General features: G+C 37.8%; 1 protein-coding gene and 1 long non-coding RNA gene across 7 annotated transcripts in view; one reads left to right on the top strand and one right to left on the bottom strand.

Moving 5' to 3' along the window:
* Positions 1-2,845: 2,845 nt before the first annotated feature.
* On the top strand, positions 2,846-3,650 carry LOC124263160. The gene is made up of 2 exons (XR_006894780.1): positions 2,846-2,885; positions 3,163-3,650. It is a non-coding gene; the product is annotated as an uncharacterized LOC124263160 (long non-coding RNA).
* Positions 3,651-5,511: 1,861 nt separating this feature from the next.
* The window catches only part of LOC124263158 (procollagen C-endopeptidase enhancer 2-like), a 190,865-nt gene continuing 175,767 nt past the window's right edge, over positions 5,512-20,609 (bottom strand). For 5 of the 6 annotated variants that reach the window (XM_046697728.1, XM_046697725.1, XM_046697727.1 and 2 more), the window contains 4 exons: positions 19,216-19,360; positions 16,402-16,481; positions 7,971-8,120; positions 5,512-7,341 (listed from right to left, as the gene is read on the bottom strand). In XM_046697728.1, the coding sequence (XP_046553684.1) occupies positions 6,968-7,341; positions 7,971-8,120; positions 16,402-16,481; positions 19,216-19,360 (749 nt within the window). In that variant the 3' untranslated portion in view covers positions 5,512-6,967. The remainder of the gene's footprint in view (positions 7,342-7,970; positions 8,121-16,401; positions 16,482-19,215; positions 19,361-20,609) is intronic. The other variant, XM_046697729.1, reaches the window with a different exon arrangement.

Raw genomic sequence — 20,609 nt, 5'->3', positions numbered from 1 at the left:
GCAGCATTGCAAGACGGCTTTGTTTTAATTGATCGCTGGGAAAACTGCAATAGCTTCGCAATAAATGTACGATGTGCACTCCATGTTCTGGGTATATCTGGCACGTACAACTCGTGCATCTCGTGAAGCTGAGACATCATTAGACTCTGATCTAACAGTTACACAAAGTGATACCATGCCCCAGTCATGTCAAGTGATACTGATGGTCCCAGTCATATCATGTTATATTGATGGTCCGGTCATGTCAAGTGATATTGATGGTCCCAGTCATGTCATGTGATACTGATGGTCCCAGTCATGTCAAGTGATATTGATGGTCCCAGTCATATCAAGTGATACTGTTGTCCCAGTCATATCAAGTGATACTGTTGACCCAGTCATATCAAGTGATACTGATGGTCCCAGTCATATCAAGTGATACTGTTGACCCAGTCATATCAAGTGATATTGTTGGTCCCAGTCATATCAAGTGATACTGTTGTCCCAGTCATATCAAGTGATACTGTTGACTCAGTCATATCAAGTGATACTGTTGACCCAGTCATATCAAGTGATACTGTTGACCCAGTCATATCAAGTTATACTGTTGACCCAGTCATATCAAGTGATACTGTTGACCAAGTCATATCAAGTGATACTGTTGAATCAGTCATATCAAGTGATACTGTTGACCCAGTCATATCAAATGATACTGTTGACCCAGTCATATCAAGTGATACTGTTGACCCAGTCATATCAAGTGATACTGTTGACCCAGTCATATCAAGTGATACTGTTGACCCAGTCATATCAAGTGATACTGTTGACCCAGTCATATCAAGTGATACTGTTGACCCAGTCATATCAAGTGATACTGTTGACCCAGTCATATCAAGTGATACTGTTGACCCAGTCATATCAAATGATACTGTTGACCCAGTCATATCAAGTGATACTGTTGACCCAGTCATATCAAATGATACTGTTGACCCAGTCATATCAAGTGATACTGTTGACCCAGTCATATCAAATGATACTGTTGACCCAGTCATATCAAGTGATACTGTTGACCCAGTCATGTCAAGTGATACTGTTGACCCAGTCATGTCAAGTGATACTGTTGACCCAGTCATGTCAAGTGATACTGTTGACCCAGTGTGATACTGTTGACCCAGTCATATCAAATGTGATACATGTTACTGTTGACCCAGTCATATCAAGTGATACTGTTATCAGTCATATCAAGTGATACTGTTGACCCAGTCATATCAAATGATACTGCTGACCCAGTCATATCAAATGATACTGCTGACCCAGTCATATCAAATGATACTGCTGACCCAGTCATGTCAAGTGATACTGTTGACCCAGTCATATCAAGTGATATCAAGTGATACTGTTGGCCCAGTCATATCAAATGATTCTGTTGACCCAGTCATGTCAAGTGATACTGTTGACCCAGTCATATTAAGTGATACTGTTGGCCCAGTCATATCAAATGATTCTGTTGACCCAGTCATGTCAAGTGATACTGTTGACCCAGTCATATCAAGTGATACTGTTGACCCAGTCATATCAAGTGATACTGTTGACCCAGTCATATCAAGTGATTCTGTTGACCCAGTCATTTCAAATGGCACCAATAAATCCAACCATACATCAGGTATTAGTGATTGCCCAGTGACATCTGGTATTGATGCCCTAGTTTTTCATATGTTTCATCTTTCATACCCAGACTTGGAACACAACTCAACAATAAGTAACAGACATAGAGACATAAACATAGTTTATTTACAACCTTGCTTGATGGTGAGAACATACAAGTGCAACATCTCCTGGATGTCATAACACAACAGATGATTCAAGACAAACTGGTCAAACTGACAACATACACTAGTGGTCCGGAGCATGTACTGGTACAGACAGCAGTAAGGTGGGTCGTGGAGCAGGTCACCCCTGACACAGTGGTGCAAACATCACCAATACTGCATAAATCAAAGATTGCTACTATACAGAACGGTCTATTGTTAGGTTTTCTCTCTACAATAGAGACCAATCATTTGACAGTCTGAGGGCATGGAATGGACTGAAATTAATATTTTGTACCTGTAAAAGCCTGAAAAAAACAATTCTGCTTGAGGTTGTTGAAAGAAAAGAAACTGTCTGTCACAAAATCGTTCAAGTAACATGTTTAAGTTCATAGTAAAAGTTACATAAATATCTAATTTTGCAGTTGTAAAAAATCCCAAGGTTCCCATCTTCTATCACACAGTTGGTCCCATAGCAGTTGAAATGCTTTTAATTGACAACAATGTCTTTTTTGTTTGTAACAACATTTCACAGCTACTTCTTGTTTCTTAGTTCTTGAAGAATCTTAAAGTTTTAAAAACAACTGGAATGTGAAAAGTTTAAGAAGCAGCACCAAGAAGTAATACCTCCTATCACCCAGGAATAAGGGAGTATATTTGACTCAACATGAGCAGTACGTAAAGAATGTAATAGAGAACATGGACCTGATGCAACAGAGGTCCCAATAGATTGTACAGGGTACAGGGGACTTGAGAAAATATACAAAGAATGTTATAAAAAGCATCAGGAAAAGTAAAGCAGAATTCTATTCCTTCAACGTATTTTCTGGTGACTTAAACAAATATTTTGCCTTTTATGCCTGACTGAATCTGTTTCTGCAGGGGATCAAGGCAGATTATTCTCTATCATGACATTGTGTATGTATTTATAAATACATTTTAGATAACAAAAAAAAAAAATATTTAAAACAATACTGGCACTGACATTGAATATGTATTTATAAATATGTTTTAGATAAAAGAACAAAATTAAATATTTAAAACAATGCTGGTATGTCACAGGTTTGTGATTTCATGGATATATATATATATAGCATAGTGGGTGAGTTACTATTACCAATGTGGAATAAAGGAACAACAATACAAACCAAATATTGGCAAATGTTTGGTCAACATGTATTAGATTTTAATAACATTGTCGTATTAAGCATATTGTCTTATTTCATTGTGTCAAAGACAGAACACATGTTTGTATCATAATCTCTGACTTCATAATTTCTACTCCTGTTTGCTGAAATTAGCACACACTGAGGCAAAGACAAATGTTGTTTGTTTTTTGTACATGTAGCAGATTGATTAACAAATCATTTGTTAGTTAAAAAGTACATCAAAGCTAACGTATCTGTCTGCATGGTCAGCCTAAACAGACAGTTTTCATGACAGGCACATGAGATCACTTAATTCATCTTTGACAGTATATTCCCATGTGTGTTCAGGTGAACACTTGACATGCCTCTGCATGTGTTCATGATGGGTATCACTGGTGGGGCTGGATGTGCTTAACTTTCTTATGATTAAACCTAAACATATACCTAACTACAAAATGTCAGTACCTTAGAATACTTATTCTAAAAGTCCAGTCAAAGTCAAACTGCTAATCATATAGTTTTATTGTTCAATAAACAATTATGACCTGCATGTGTCCTGAAAGTTGAACCTGAAATGTCATTTTAGTTTGTTATTGAAATCATGTCATACAAAAGTAGTTTCCTCTCGATAACCTGTAAACCCATGACTGTGTAACAACAGATGAACACAAATTCTGAATAAACAGTGTCACCATAACAGTTCAATGTATTTTTAGCAAAAACATGTATTTAAATGTCTACATACATCATTGGTACAGGTAACCTATGAAAAACTACATAAGGATTTCTAAAAATCAAGCATTTTGTTACAGTTAATAATTGGTATAAATATAAGAATGTCACTCTATGTGTAACATTTGCAATAAAGATACGTCACTGTGAGATACATCACTGTGGTCAAACATATAAATCAACAGTTAATAATGCACAACTGTTACTCTGGAAATATAAAGCTCCATAAACTGAGAAACAACAATCCACATAATGTTAAAAAGTAAAGTATTGCAGAAATGGTAATGTGCATGAAATGTATTTTTGTGATTCAAATACACATAATATCTTCACCAACATATAATGACTTAAGTTAAAGCCTCAGTTGTTTGCCTGGCTTCATTATATATACTATGTCATTCTTAGTCAATATCATCATACAGTAACTTATCTCAGTGACCTTTATAGAACGGTTTTAGGAATAATGTATCAAGTTCTTGCGTCAGCATGATATAAATCTTCATATATTATGCCAATTAACAGAACAAATGTTGCTCAGAAAGCAAGCATCAACTTTAAGCATTTACACATATAATACAATACTTAAAGCGATTAGGAGGAATAATGGTTCTACATAATCACATGTGATAGGCCATATGCCGTTGATCAATCAGGGTATGATATCCATTAGGTCATATGCTGTTGACTAAAGAAGGTCTGTCATGACTTCATCAAACAACATGTCTTTGATCAAAGATGACATCACTCCATTTGGCCATGAGCCATTGATCAATCAGGGTATGATATCCATTAGGTCATATGCTGTTGACTAAAGAAGGTCTGTCATGACTTCATCAAACAACATGCCTTTGATCAAAGATGACATCATTCCATTTGGCCATTAGCCATTGATCAATCAGGGTATGATATCCATTAGGTCATATGCTGTTGACTAAAGAAAGTCAGTCATGACTTCATCAAACATGTCTTTGATCAAAGATGACATCACTCCATTTGGCCATTAGCCATTGATCAATCAGGGTATGATATCCATTAGGTCATATGCTGTTGACTAAAGAAGGTCTGTCATGACTTCACCAAACAACATGCCTTTGATCAAAGATGACATCACTCCATTTGGCCATGAGCTATTGATCAATCAGGGTATGATAACCATTAGGTCATACGCTGTTGACTAAAGCAGGTCTGTCATGACTTCATCAAACAACATGTCTTAGATCAAAGATGACATCACTCCATTTGGCCATGAGCCATTGATCAATCAGGGTATGATATCCATTAGGTCATATGCTGTTGACTAAAGAAGGTCTGTCATGACTTCATCAAACAACATGTCTTTGATCAAAGATGACATCACTCCATTTGGCCATGAGCCATTGATCAATCAGGGTATGATATCCATTAGGTCATATGCTGTTGACTAAAGAAGGTCTGTCATGACTTCATCAAACAACATGCCTTTGATCAAAGATGACATCACTCCATTTGGCCATTAGCCATTGATCAATCAGGGTATGATATCCATTAGGTCATATGCTGTTGACTAAAGAAGGTCTGTCATGACTTCATCAAACAACATGTCTTTGATCAAAGATGACATCACTCCATTTGGCCATAAGCCATTGATCAATCAGGGTATGATATCTATTAGGTCATATGCTGTTGACTAAAGAAAGTCTGTCATGACTTCATCAAACAACATGCCTTTGATCAAAGATGACATGACTCCATTTGGCCATTAGCCATTGATCAATGGAGGTCAGATGCCTTTGATCAAGGAGATTATGACATGAATTCAACAAGTAATATGCCTTTGATATAAAAGTTTATGATATGGCTCCATTGAGCCATGTGCTGTTGATCAAAAACAATATCATATGATTTCACTAAGCTATATGCAATTGATGTCATAGCTTTATCAAGCAAATTTGACATGACATGACTTCATAAAGACGTATGACATGACTTCATCAGGTAAAATTCCTTTGCTCAAAAACAAATGACATGACTTTGTCAGGCATTTTAAACAGATCAAACCGAAGAGCAGCTAAACCTGCACACCCAAGAGTCCGTCTGTGGTTCCAGCTAACTGAACGTATCAAACTTTACCAGTTGTTGGACATCTGTATACAGCCTGTTACTTGCTGAAAACAATGCATAACATCAATAAACACATAAATGTTACAGAAAATCTTCTTCACTTCAGCCTCTTGTGTCAAGGGAAATGTATTATGCATGATTCGTTCTCATCCACCAATCACTGTCCAGATGTCAGCAATGATTACAATGATAGAAAAGTCAAATTGCACAACCGTGTTCAGCATGTTCTTCTTGAATCTTGCATAAATATATACCTACCATACTGTATGTACCAGGGTAACAATATCAGTGGAACATGATGAATACTGGTACATCAGATACCAGTTCTCAGAATAAAGTGTGTATGAACTGAAACCACATGTCAACAGTGTCCAGCAATATGCGAAACAATTATGCATCGGGCATATGGCAAGCATTTATGTGTTGATCAGATGTATTGGTCTTGATGTGAGTTTGGGAGCTATTCCATTGCCTCTCAGGTACCTAATGATCATTACCAGATGCTATAAACACAGTCAGATAAGTACTACAATAACATTATTGTTATCTGGTTGTCAAAGGTAATACTGACATATGTCAATAATGTCACCAATATCTATGCTGAACATGACAAGGTATCTGTTCCCTGGTGTATGACATCTCATTCATTTGCTGACAAATAAGGATGTATGTCTCCTAATGTCTTTTCCATAGTGTATTAGACACGTTAGTAGCTTCCATAAAGCCCTCAATGAGATGCCGAACGATCATACTGTCTTATCATTAGATGTGACACAGTCATAAGTATCAGGAGATCCATCAATGAATAATTATCATCCCATCAATATTGAACTTCTTTGGGTCCATATTGTCTGTGATGAATATATCCCTAGTGCATCATTTTCAACTTGAGAAATCGTTTCTTGGGACATCATGCTGTCACCTCCATCAGTTTACTGAAGCTGTAGACACCATTACAGACACTTTAATGACTTCAGGATTCATCATGGCAACAGTGATTTTCGTCATTTTGGAAACAGGTCATGTTCGTAGAATCATCCTCTGCATAATGAACACTGAGTGCTATCATTCATCATCAAGAATAGGGACTTCATGTTTGATCTCTCGTCCACGTTTCACCATTCAGCAGTTGTGCAGACATCTGATACTAACGGCTTACAATAATGATGTTTTAGACTAAATCATAAATGAAATGATGGCCTAAATTTCTGCAATGACAAAATTATTGTCTTCAAACGTCTGTTTCATCATATGATACGAGGCACGTTTTTGATGGGTCTTAAAACTGGGTTCTGGGGGAGGACCCGCGCCATTGTCCATCTTCTCCATATGTCCCCCTTCTCCCTCACCTCCCATCTTGCCATCGATGAAACTTGTATGCATCATACACTGACTCCGTGAAGGACTCATCGAGTCACGTGATACCTGTCTCTGATTGGCTAATGGTTGTTCCTGTGACAACGACTTTGTCACATGCTTTGCCCGATAGCAGTACACAACAAGGATGACCAGCCCAATAACACCGAGACTGGGGAGAGCTATGCAGGCAGTCATTATCAAGATTTCTCGTGGACCTGAAAAATATAATAAAAATATGGTCTTTGGTCATGAATAAAATGTATTTCTCATCACCAGGATTTTTTTTTCTTCTTCAGGCTTACAACTGATTCAAACTTCAAACCAAAGATGCATGTTTTTAATGGCTTAAAAAGGAAGGATAACTTTTCATTAAGATCAATTCACAACACTCAAACTGAAACAGATTTCTTAACAAAACCATATGACAAACTCTACTACGATGCCACATCCTGATTTACAGGACGAAGAGAGACAGACATAGACATGAAATCAGAGGTCACAATAACTGGACAGGACAAGTGGACAGGACAGTATATTTTCACAACTGATATTTGTTTTACTTTATGTTACATTTATTTAAAGTACAAATTCTGATGAAATAAATTTGAAACTTAAATCTGAATTAATGTAAAGGACTACAGATTAATCAGTTTTACACACAAGTTTCATTTATTCTTGTCAAGTGAATCAACTGAAAAAAATGCAACATAAAAACTTAGTATTTACAACATTTTACAAACATAATATTGATCAGCGATCAGTTATTTTGTTGAATAACTATGCAGTGTTTCTTGATGTTGTGTATATTATAACGCCTGTCATATCGGACAACAAGATTTCTTACATCTTCTTTCATCGCTGTCATCAAAGGGGCCACAGTTGGGGATGCGATCACATCGCAGTGACTTGTTGATGCAGTAGCGAGGCATGGAGGGACATATCGTGGAGATGCAGGACTTGCCGCCTTCACACAGGAACTCATCACAGTTTCCTACTGAGAAAAATAGATATTATACATGTGCAACACAATAAATTATTCAGTTACTACAAATAACAACTTAAAACCTCTTTCTTCTCTGGCGCCTTAATTTGTACAAACATCATGTAGGCAGCAGCTGCTACAGTAGAAGAGTGGAATGTGTCTATGCATTTCATGAACACCTGATTTTCAGCGATTCATTCACATAATTAGTGCTAAGATTTTGGAATCTAGTTAGGTAGATATTCAAGACCAATTTCTGGCACTGACATTTTGATTTATGTCAAGTAGCATATGGAGTAACATTTTATTTGAAAGTACATAAACTAGTGAGTGAGTGAGTTTAGTTTTACGCCGCACTCAGCAATATTCCAGCTATATGGCAGCGGTCTGTAAATAATCAATTTGGACCAGACAATCCAGTGATCAACAGCATGAGCAGCGATCTGCGCAATTGGGAACTAATGACATGTGTCAACCAAGTCAGCGAGCCTGACCACCTGATCCCGTTAGTCGCCTCTTACGACAAGCATGGGTTACTGAAGGTTCATTCTAACCCGGACCTTCACGGGTAGTACACAAACTAACTACAAGGAGAGTTCTATGGATATACAACTTCTTCTATATCCATAGAACTCTCCTCGTTGTTCATCACACCAACTTCTAAATGCCACTCAAACAAGTCACAAACTAACTGGCAAGGACACATTATGTGGTACACTGTATGACGGTCCTGTATTAAAATATTAAACATCAAAACTAGAGAATAATCAGTCTGAATTATAAAAGATTCTTTCGGCAAAGAAGGTAAAGTTGAGGTGAAAACTACTGGTATGGGTGAATCAACGAAATTTAGATTAGACACCAGATGTTCTTGGAAAGGGTAAGCATGTGCTACATTCTTGTTAGCTCCTGTCATTCACACTGTTTGCTCAAATATTTACATTGTTTGATGCCCAACAACCAAGTGATGGACAAGAAATCTAGTCACATGACTGTAGGTTGTGATAGGTAGGTTAATATGAAATAGAAGTATGAAGCATATTTGCAATAAAAATTATCTATATTGTTGGCATCTGCGTGTCAATGATACATTCATGACACAATGTAATGCATGTTTCATCAGATCATCCATATTTTTGTGTGTCTCATAGTCACTGCACTTCTGTTATGGCGATCGCACTTAAAACACAACATTTTTTATGTCCACAAACTGGTCACATGCATTTCCTTTCAGAAAAAAATAAGCATATTTCCTCAGAAAAAATGGTAACTCTGCCACTGGATATTTTCATGTGCACTTCATTTCTTAGCTCTCAACATTAACTTTTGCACAACAAAGTATTATAGTATTGATGCCATGAGTGGTGTGTGTGAGCACATGCACTTTTGGGAGAAAAGCACAGCCAATTTAGAATCATTAAAGTTACGACTGTTAACACTGTATTTTCAAGCAAATGTATATTTTATAAGTTTATAATTTTATAGTTCTTTGGAGTTCCACATGCCTTGTATCATAAAAACATACCGGTACTTGAGTGGTTTCATTGTCTCATGTTTTTCTACCACAGAAGCCTGGACAGATCAAAGCCCCACAAATAGAACATGTACTTCAAATACAAACGTCTAATGTACTGGTAGTGACAGATCTTTTTACAGGCAATTCATTTTTGTAAGTTCACAAGCCTGGCCATGTTTGCTGTTCTCATAGAGTGACATGTGCTAGGACAATGTACTTATTCATTTAGTGTTCCATGCATCACAGTAGACAATGGCCCCAGTTATCACAATGTCATGAAACATTGTGACATATCAGTGCCTGGCTACACTTATATAGGTTCAATGGATGTAATAGATTTCTAAAATACTACCGGTAATAAGGTTTTTCCCACTTACAAAATACAAAATACAGGTTTTGATAGTTTGTTTTCATAATGTTTTCAAAATATGTATATATAAAATGTTACAGGTGCCCAACTGAACTCTCTTCCAACTTCTGTTGAACATTTTCTACTTTGGTACCAAGCCAAAAAACACAAGGGCAACTTCTCTATTGAAGGTAAAGGTCCTCATCATGTGAGTGAGTGAGTGAGTGAGTGAGTGGGGTTTGGGTGGATGGGTGAGTGAGTGAGTGAGTGAGTGAGGATTAACACAGTCTGGCCTCAGACAATTACCACTTTGGTGAGTAGTGCTGACAATCAGGGTGATCTGGTATTGAACCCACCATCATAGGTTTCTGGGGCACCCAAGGGAACTAAGTCCTTACAACAAACTACAGTGCCTCTATTCCAACTATTAAATATATAGGAAAGCTCATCATTGTATATCCTACATAGTCTGTAGTGTCTTGTAGATTACCAGTATAGATGTGAATAAAACTGGAAATGTTCTAAAACCCACACACATGGGTATAGTGCTGAATCAAGTAAGTACTGTTATTGATAGGCATATTGGCGGAGGCGAAGTTTGGTTTAACGCCGCTTTTAGCAATATTCCAGCAACATGACGGCGGGGGACACCAGAAATGGGCTTCACACATTGTACCCATGTGGGGAATCGAACCCGGGTCTTCGGCGTGACGAGCCAACACTTTACCCACTTGGCTACCCCACCGCCCCGATAGGCATATTGAACAGAGGACAGCAGATCAGAACATCACTAAGGGAGGCAACTCTGGACAGTAATACTGTGGCACCTTTGACTGTAGATTGATGGCACACAGTGCTCGTCTAAACATGAAAAGTGAATGTGTATGTTGACGTTTCAGACTGGATGGTTGTGACTGGGCCAGCATGAGACTGTATACCGTGTTGACAACCAGTCAACATGGCCACTCTTTGTAACCATCGGATTCTCATTAGTTACCTTTACTGCATCGGTTCAGGAACCTTTTCTGCCAAACAATCCCCACAGGTCTAATGGGCAAAACAAATATGACATTACATGATCCTGCTGATTTCCCTTACGCTTTCTCAGTTTGTTTAAGGTCAACTCTGATCAAGCTCTCTGGTGACCTGATCAGGTAGCAAAATAATATCACACTTCATCGCAGAGAAACTCCTTCACTTCCATATGTTTTCCATATCTCTTCACCTATAATCAAATTGAATTGAAACTATGGGCCTCTCAGTGAAATTTCAGCTCAACCATTAAAACAGCACTGGCACTGTTGTGGATGAGTTACATGATGGTGACCTAACAATCATTTGATGGTCCCTGGTGTATTGACGTCTTACTTCTCTGTCGGTCCCTCACCCTACTATTGTCAGGTCACTGACGAAGCCTGTATTAGGTCGGCCATCTCACAATACTCACCATTGCCATAATTAATCTAAATTAGCTGAGAAAATATTGATTTTGTTTTAAAATCTTAGTTGGAATGACACCCCGGCACGACATCAGGAAGAGATCGTTGGTGAAGGAGTCATGTGACACCTTGGGCTTAGTTCGAAAGCATATCAGCACTTGAGGCAACACGTTACAGGCCATCACAGCATTGGCCAATCTCATTAAAATCTGTCTTTCAATATTGAGTTCAGTTTGCTGAAAGGTTTTATAGACCTGTTGTGTCCAACTGTTTGAAATCACTGAAAAGGTTAGTTCTTCATAACCCAGGTCGTAGTAACCACAATTGATTTCTGCAAAAACACATTTCCAACCTGATGCTAGAAATAGGTTTTCAGAGGGCTTCCTTGCTGTTTACTTTGAGGTTCAATAATCTTAGACATTGTTAAAGAAGGTCCAAAGAGGTCTGTGAATCCAATTGCAGACTTTATGAGATTCATGCTTTTGTTATGCTTTCTCAAATTAGAAAAGACTCTGGTTATGAGAAAAATTGGTTAAGATCAGACAACCGCTAGCTCCCTTTCCCAATTTTCTACTTGATACTTCACCGAGGCTTCTACAAACATGTGGAGATACTTAGGGCACTGTGATGGGAAGCTGGGCAAGTTCAAAGTGGTTTGAGGGTTCAAAGAAGTATACATTTAGGGACTACCAGCAAACAGCACTGATATTGAAACACGGGAAGATTCAGGATGAAATAGTATCCCCACCAGCAGATTCAGTCTCATTTAAATTCAGGTTTTCTCTATCATAATTGACAAACCTCCATAGGATATCTTATACAAAGAACTTTCTGATCATTCAGCTTAGCTAGAGGCAAGTCTTAGTAAGAAAGAGTTCAGAAATCTGATTTGTGTAACTCAACCGTTCTGCATTATGGATAGTTTACACTGAGTGTCATGACATTTACCCTCCAATTGTGGATAGTTTACCCTGAGTGTCATGACATTTACCCTCCAATTGTGGATAGTTTACCCTGAGTGTCATGATATTTACCCTCCAATTGTGGATAGTTTACCCTGAGTGTCATGATATTTACCCTCCAATTGTGGATAGTTTACCCTGAGTGTCATGATATTTACCCTCCAATTGTGGATAGTTTACCCTGAGTGTCATGATATTTACCCTCCAATTGTGGATAGTTTACCCTGAGTGTCATGATATTTACCCTCCAATTGTGGATAATCCAGGAGCATTTGCATTTTGTGTTCTTATATTCTTTTTTCCGCGGTAAAAGTCAGGGATGGAAGAGGTACATAAAAGTAAAAAGCGTAATCTGCAAATGACAACAGATTTTGTAGAAATATTGGAGAAAAGTGTAAGTTCAAATTATTTTGTAAATTCCTAATTCAGATATGCCAAAGTTTGGGTAATAGATTCTTTTCCATTTACATACATGTATATGCTACTCAAAAATTGTTAGTGAGCGAGTGGTTGAGTAATCTTTACACCTGTTTTAGGAATATTCCAACAATATCACAGCTGAGGACACCAGAAATGGGCTTCACACATTGTACCATGTACCTGCCACTTTGGTTTGACTCCACTGTCCCCTCAAACAAAGTATGGGAATGCTTTATATTTTATATGATCTATTAGTGAAATCAGAATGTATAATTTTAATATTTCCATTTCATTTCTAGAAGCAAAAACTCAAAGAGTTTCAAAAGGAACAAGCTTAGCATTTGCTAGAATTTTGAAAGAATGTTTTGTAAAAACTACATAGACTGGTGTTCCTAGATAGAATGTCAAACAGCAGCAGGGTTCTCTTGTTGTATTTACAACATCCCACTGGGAAATCTTACACTTGCCCTAACAAACCTCTAATTTGGTCAAAAAAGCTACTTTAGAGCTTTTCAACAGTTAATCTAAAATGGCTACCATTGTAGCAACATCTAAAAAAATGTGAGGAATTAATTCAGGGTTTTTCTTCCCTGAATAAAATGAAAACCTAAGTACTATCCCTGTTACTTAATTTGAGTAAAAGTCCCTGTTTTTTCTGGAATCATCTGGAATCCAAAGAGAGCCCTAATGTCTAAAGGATTACATTCATTTTGTGTCACATTTCAACACTATTCAATCTCCAGGACTTTGAGGTTCTTCTAGGATCACACAACTTTTTAGGAGAACGAGAAACTGATTGCAGTTTGATTTTGTGATTAGAATTCTTATTCCTTTAAGCAAAGTGAAACTCCAAGTTGTTTCTTCAGCCCACGCGGGTTTCTCATCAAATCCTCCAATCATCAATGACAGTTTATGAGGTCGCATGTCAATTGCACTGCGAGTGACAAAGTAGCCAAAGTCCTTCCCTCTTCTTGGTGCATTACAATTTGCAACAAATTGCAGATACCTTATTCATCTGAATTCACATCTACATGTGATGAATGGATTGGCAATATTTGCTTCAACTGATCAACTGTGAGCGCCACTGATCTTCAGGGACTAGAAATATATTTTCTGGGGTGAAGTGCCTCAGATAGTTACCAAAATAAATAATCCTGCTTGTAATAAACTTACAGAATAACTTTGCTCCTCTTTACGACTAAACAAATTGCCCAATGCAACTGTAGACTTAACATGATTTATGGATGACAGATTACATTTCTGTCAAAATTACATTTCTGTCATTCCATGTCACATTAGAGATTCATTACAGATTGAGGATTTAAAAATTATGAAAATATATGAGATAAACTTAAATCCTTGAAAAATTCAAATGCTTTTAAAACAGATTAACATTGTAAATGTACAGAATTTTAGCAGACTTTTTCCATTGATTATACATTGGTTGCCTGTCACCACCCTTGCTCATCACATTGTTATTCTTCACATATATTACTCCCACAGAGCTGCAAGACCCTTTAAGAGCTCCAGCTGTAGCAATATATAATTGCTCCATACACGTCTAATCTTTTATGGTCACATATTCATACGGCCAAACTACGGGTTTACAAGAGATGGATAGACATGTAATACAGACACCATGTCTGTCATATGTCCATACTTTCTCATATACAGCCCTGTCTACTAGAGCTAATCCATCAAAAGCATTAAAAATAATGTAACTTGATAGAATAACTGACTGACTGAGTTTGGTTTTACGCCGCTTTTAGCAATATTCCAGCAACATCACGGCGGGGGACACCAGAAATGGGCTTCACACATTGCACCCATGTGGGGTATCGAACCCGGGTCTTCGGCGTGACGAGTCAACGCTTTAACCACTAGGCTACCCCACTGCCCCGATAGTTAGAATAATAAACTGCAAATGACTATTACTATTGTTGTTATTATTTAACCCTGGCCAGTCACTGAGCACAATCAAGCTCTACTGAAAGCATTCACTGAACAGTCACACAGCATGCGGCTCTATTTCCTATATTCTTTTAAACATTCTACTGCTTCAGCGTTAACTTGTTTGAGAGGCATTTAGATGTTGGAGCACTAAGGTAGGAAAACAAGATATGGATGAACAACTCCTTTATTACAGAGGGAGCTTGTGAGGAGCTCTCACTGTAATAAAGAGGTTGTTAATCCATATATTGTTATACTTCCTTGGTTCAGTTTTCCTCTAGAGTGTTGACCTCAAAACTGTACAAAAGTTTGGTGCTTTTGAGCCAAATTACATGGTAAAGCCACCAAAAACAAGTCCTAAAAACGTGTCAGGAATCAGGAACTGGGGACGATTCTTAACACTAAAAAGGAAACTTTGCTGGAAGCCAAAATATTTTCCCTGCTGAAGCTCACCTGACCCAAAGTCAATGCTGTCTAGTCAATGATATTCTGTTAGTAAATGAGATATTTCCTTTGTCACAATGTTTCTCTTATTTTTTTTAGTTAGTCAGCAACAAATGATGGCACATAAAAAAGACCTCAAGAACAAAATGCTTTAGCAGCAGCATCTGTTATAAAGTAAACTTTATTCAAAACAAACATACTTATAACATAACAGACAGATGATTTTATTTGTATGGATGGCCATCAGTACATCAACATTCATAGTAGTAAGAGTCCGGAGCGCCAGGACATTGATTCACATATGAACTGTATGTGATGGTACTTTTGTGCAATACACAGCTAAACGTACTAGTATATTAGCTGATTTTGAATTCAGAAGAGTTACAAACTTGTGATAGTTGGGGTTGGTGTAGTAATAACATGGTAGATATTTTTTCCGTAGATTGTTGTACAATGGACATTCTAGTAATACATGATATTCATTTCCAAATTATTAAGGCAATGTGGACACATGGCAATTGTGATATCTGCACTTTTCGATCTTCTGTATAATTGTATGTTAAAACCAGCAATACCACATCGAAATTTTGTCAGTGCTCTACGCAAATGAGCAGAGGGCAAGACTCGTAGGTAAGTTTCCGGCATTATGTCAAGTTTATAGGTTGAATATGTGCGTAAATATTTGGAAGCAGTCACGGTAGCTGACCACTCTTGATAATACATATCTTTACTTCTTTGTTTGAATATACACATGAACACTAACATAACCCTTATAAGTGAAGGGTTGCATAGTTTAATTGAAATGTGTATAACCAACTACAGTTATGAAGAGCTAAATAAGTGGTCCCTTTGAGTGTCTTCTAGCTGTAGTCTACCATATTTGGCATTACAAGTAAGGAACAGATTCTAGCAATTTTGGGGGGTTGAGTCCCAACCAGAACTCAACACTCTCATATCTTACATATCTGTTACAATCACCTCAAACAATCACAATCCATCTTGACATATAACATGCTTCACAAAGGAAGTTTACAAAACACTCAAGTTTTTCACATGACTAAAGTTAAACTGTCATGGCCTTGACACATGCATCGGGTGTGCTCTAACTTCTGTTCAGTATCTGCTAACAAGGATGTCTGGGTTCACATGGTATGTTCCCTCCTTTATCACTGCATACACTACATTGTGATTTATTGTTCAGATCTCCACTCACCATTTCCAGGTATCCTGACTGCCGACCAGCTGAGCTTGAATCCAGTGCTCCCTAGGGGGTTGCCATTAACTGACACAAACCTGCAACATCATGTACACAAGATAACTAGTATTAGAATGGTAATAATAATAATAATTCTACTATCAATTATCATATGTAAGGTCTCAGTCTAACCATATAGATGTTTCTGAGAAATTATAAATAACATTCTTTTTTGCTAAAAATATTGATGTAGAAACCCATGTACAAATCTGAACGTGTAATGGGCTATGAACTGCCCAAAGTTTCTGGTTTATTAGTATTTCAAGAAAAAATATCATAAGTTATGTCCAGACCATGTCTGTTTATCTTTAATTCTGCAGTCAGCAATATTCCAGCTCAATGGCAGCGGTCATGGCAGTCCAATGACTGATGTCATGAGTAACATCCACAGCATGACGGCATGACGGTGCTCATTTACCAAGTCACAAGTCCATCTGGTCACAACCAGCACGACCGCCTCCGTGGTGTAGTGGTTAGAGCGTCCGCCCGGAGAGCGGAAGGTCGTGGGTTCGATCCCCGACCGCGTCATACCAAAAGACGTTAAAATATGGTACTTGTTGGTCCCTGCCTGGCGCTCGGCATTAATGGGTACAACAAGGACTGGTCGGCTCGGAGTCAGTATAATGTGTCTGAGTGGGGTATTCATGCTTCACTGCAGCATGGTATCTCAGTGGGCTAGCACTATAAAACCAGCTTAAGTCTGGGCTAGTACAAGCAGCTGCACATACACATACATACACACGCATGCACGTCGTCATATGAGCGAAATATTCTCAAGCACGACGTAAAACCCAATTTCACCTCACCTCACAACCAGCACAAGTAGTTTTGGACCTAATAGACAACATGATGAAACACACTCTCAAACAACTTCGTTTAAGGTGAGCTACAACAATAACTACATGCAACATGCACAGTTCTGCCTGCTGTCAAATCATGACAATATTTTCCAGTTACATGGATCTGTCAGAGCTCAAAGAAACAGGGCTGACAGCTCAACTTCTTTAATTATCACAGGGTCAATGGAGATGTACTCAGAATTCAGGACACATCATCAAACATTTGCATAGAAAGAACCTGTTTAAAGACTCCCCCAATTTAATTCATTCTACTGGTAAATGTCACGAAGTGCTCTGTCTGAGAAAGTCGGTTGTCAGATGAACATTTTCATGTGGTGTGAACGTAGCGATTAATTTCAGACTGCTGACATTTCTAGCATTCACAGTTTGATTAGAAATTTAAAACTCAATTTATCTCATCAAGAAGCAACTGTTTAAAGACCCTTTTATTGACACTAAACACTTTCTTAGGTTGTTAGCAGCAGCCAAATTTGAACTAGTTGAGACAGCTATCCATTCATGTTACACACTGATGGTAAACCTTTAAGCAACCGAGTTTCTTGCTTCACATTGAGATGTGTGAAATATGTCATTCTATATTCTACATTGCAAATACAGTTGCCATACAACTTTCAGAAACGGACACATTACCTATGGAACGAAAGATGGTCAGATTGTCTCAGGTACTGATGCCACAAACATGAAGACATGAAATTCTAATTCTTGTTGAAATCTTCATTGGATGAGGATGTAGATGAAGATGACAATGCTTGGAATTATGAAACAAGTCAGTTCTTGTGACCGTTTTGTGGTGTTATGCCATTTACAAAACAGGCACAGAACGGGTTTGGTCCGGTGAGGCTGTCTTGCAGGTGTGTACAAAATAACCACCTGCCCATGATGAGCAAATTTGGATCAGGCTACATGCTGAAATGTCCACACCCTGACTGTCTCCGAAATTTAAACATAAATCTTTTTTATGCACTCTGTCAGTTCATCAAAATAAAAATAATAACTTCCCTCATTTCTGTAGATGAAAATGACCAACAAAACTAAAACAAATATCCCTAATGAATCAGTGGCTGATGAAGGCTGATTAGTAAGAAAACCTTCTATTTATTTTTTATATTCATAAATATTTTAAAATTAAAACTAGCTTTTGACTGTCTATGTCAACCATTAGCATTATTATATTGTATTAGAAAAATTGCTTTAGTATGATTTCCAAAGATTTGAAACCGGATCACATACAATCCTTCCACACCAATACAGCTGGAATGTTGCCAACAAACACTCAGCATGTAAAACTATCCTGACAAGCATCATACACTGAATACTACTACCAGGCACTGTAGATATTAGAGGCTATACTTGGTAGATTCCAAAAGATGTCATTTGATATGACATCACCAATATCATCTAGCATGAGGCAACTTAACATGTTACTTGCTGAACTGGTGGATGCACATCATCATAACTCAAATACACAGACCAATGCTCATGATGTCGATCACTGGATTGCTTGGTCCAGACTCAAAGTTTTACACACAGTTATCATTTTGCTGAATTCTTGCTGAGTGTGGCATTAAACAAACAAACATAACATCAGGGTACTGATGATCTTGCCAGAGTTGTTGCAAGCTGGAAGATACGGATCATGTGAAGTTGCAAGGATAGTTGATATGTGTACCATTTAGAAACATCATAAGAATCAGATTGGGGCTACAAACAGAATCAACAGATTTGGGTGAATTCTCCAACTTAAATCACATTAAGTTTGATATATAATTGTGAATAATGACCAATAGTTGCATCAGATTATATATTCAGAATGGGCAGAGAATTTCTGGCACAGAATCTACTGCTACAACAACAGCACGAACCATTCTACTAACTCAGGTACAATGTTATAAGATACAAAGCATGACCTTACCTTATAACAATTTTGGATGCTGTGGACAAATACTTGCTCATTCCCTTGTCATATGCAGCCAGCTGACCACACAGGACCTTCACAGGCAACATATCCTTTGTGGCAAAACCATTGTAGATCAGCAACTCCGGGTCTGAGCACTGGGCTGAAACAAAAGCACAAGGCTACACAAACTGGACATTCATACTGAGTCTGTGTTTGCAGAAGAAGTGAAAAATACAGCAATCTGTAACAATCAAATTCAAATGTTTATTGTGTGAAAGGCCACAGCCCTCGATACTTGAAGTGCCTACAATACAGTGCTGGGTTATTTTCCACACAGATTCACATGTTGTATTTGGGTTCATTTCTTGAGAAAATTTTGAAACATAGCATAACAGAGTTTACATCTTGATAATTTCTGACTAGCATAAACTTAAAACATACTGTTGGACTGAAAGATAATCAAATATAATTATGGAATGCCTCTAATGCATTATAATGGTGATGTGATACAAATGTATTATATTGTCAATATGTACATAATCTGTCAGATTTATAAATTTCAAGAGTTTCTGGATGTCAGTATTAATCTTTGTACATCCAACATCAGCATTTGCAAATTCATTAATAAACATACACAAGGTCGAATCTGTGAAATATTTTATCTGTTCCTATGTTAACAAATGTATGTATACTATATTAGGACATGAAGGACATGCCAGTACAACCACTGAGATCATTGGCAGCCATGAGATGCTATTTCCTGTCAGATACCTGTGATTTTGAGTTTGAATCCAAGATATATCATGATAATTTTTATGGTTTTGTCAGAACCACCTCACACTTGTGGGTTCTACCACAGTGGTTAATGTCTCTGCCCTGCTTCTTCAAACTCTTCAGTCAGACATGACTGAAACACTTTTCACTGGTATTAAACTACTAACTCAATCATTGTAAAATCACCATCACAGGACTGTCTGGCATCTGAAGCCGGTTACAACAACCTGTCTGGCTGCCTTGTGATCAGGACAGTACTTATGTGATTAAAGTTCACATGTATGTACAGACAGACAGGGTCAGGTGGCGGTCAGTGTATTCTGTCCGCCAAGTCAAACTCTGCTCCTGTCCAGTATAGGTGAGGTGAAATTGGGTTTAACGTCGTACTTGAGAATATTTCGCTCATATGACGACGTGCATGCGTGTGTATGTGTATGTGCGGCTGCTTGTACTAGCTCAGACTTAAGCTGGTTTTATAGTGCTAGCCCACTGAGATACCATCCTGCAGTGAAGCATGAATACCCCACTCAGACACATTATACTGACTCCGAGCCGACCAGTCTTTGCTGTACCCATTAATGCCGAGCGCCAGGCAGGGACCAACAAGTACCATATTTTAACGTCTTATGGTATGA

Source organism: Haliotis rubra, unplaced genomic scaffold (assembly GCF_003918875.1).
Source record: "Haliotis rubra isolate DU_JTF1 unplaced genomic scaffold, ASM391887v1 Scf87, whole genome shotgun sequence".
NCBI classification, from domain to species: Eukaryota; Metazoa; Mollusca; class Gastropoda; order Lepetellida; family Haliotidae; genus Haliotis; species Haliotis rubra.
This window is presented reverse-complemented; position numbering and strand designations above follow the sequence as displayed.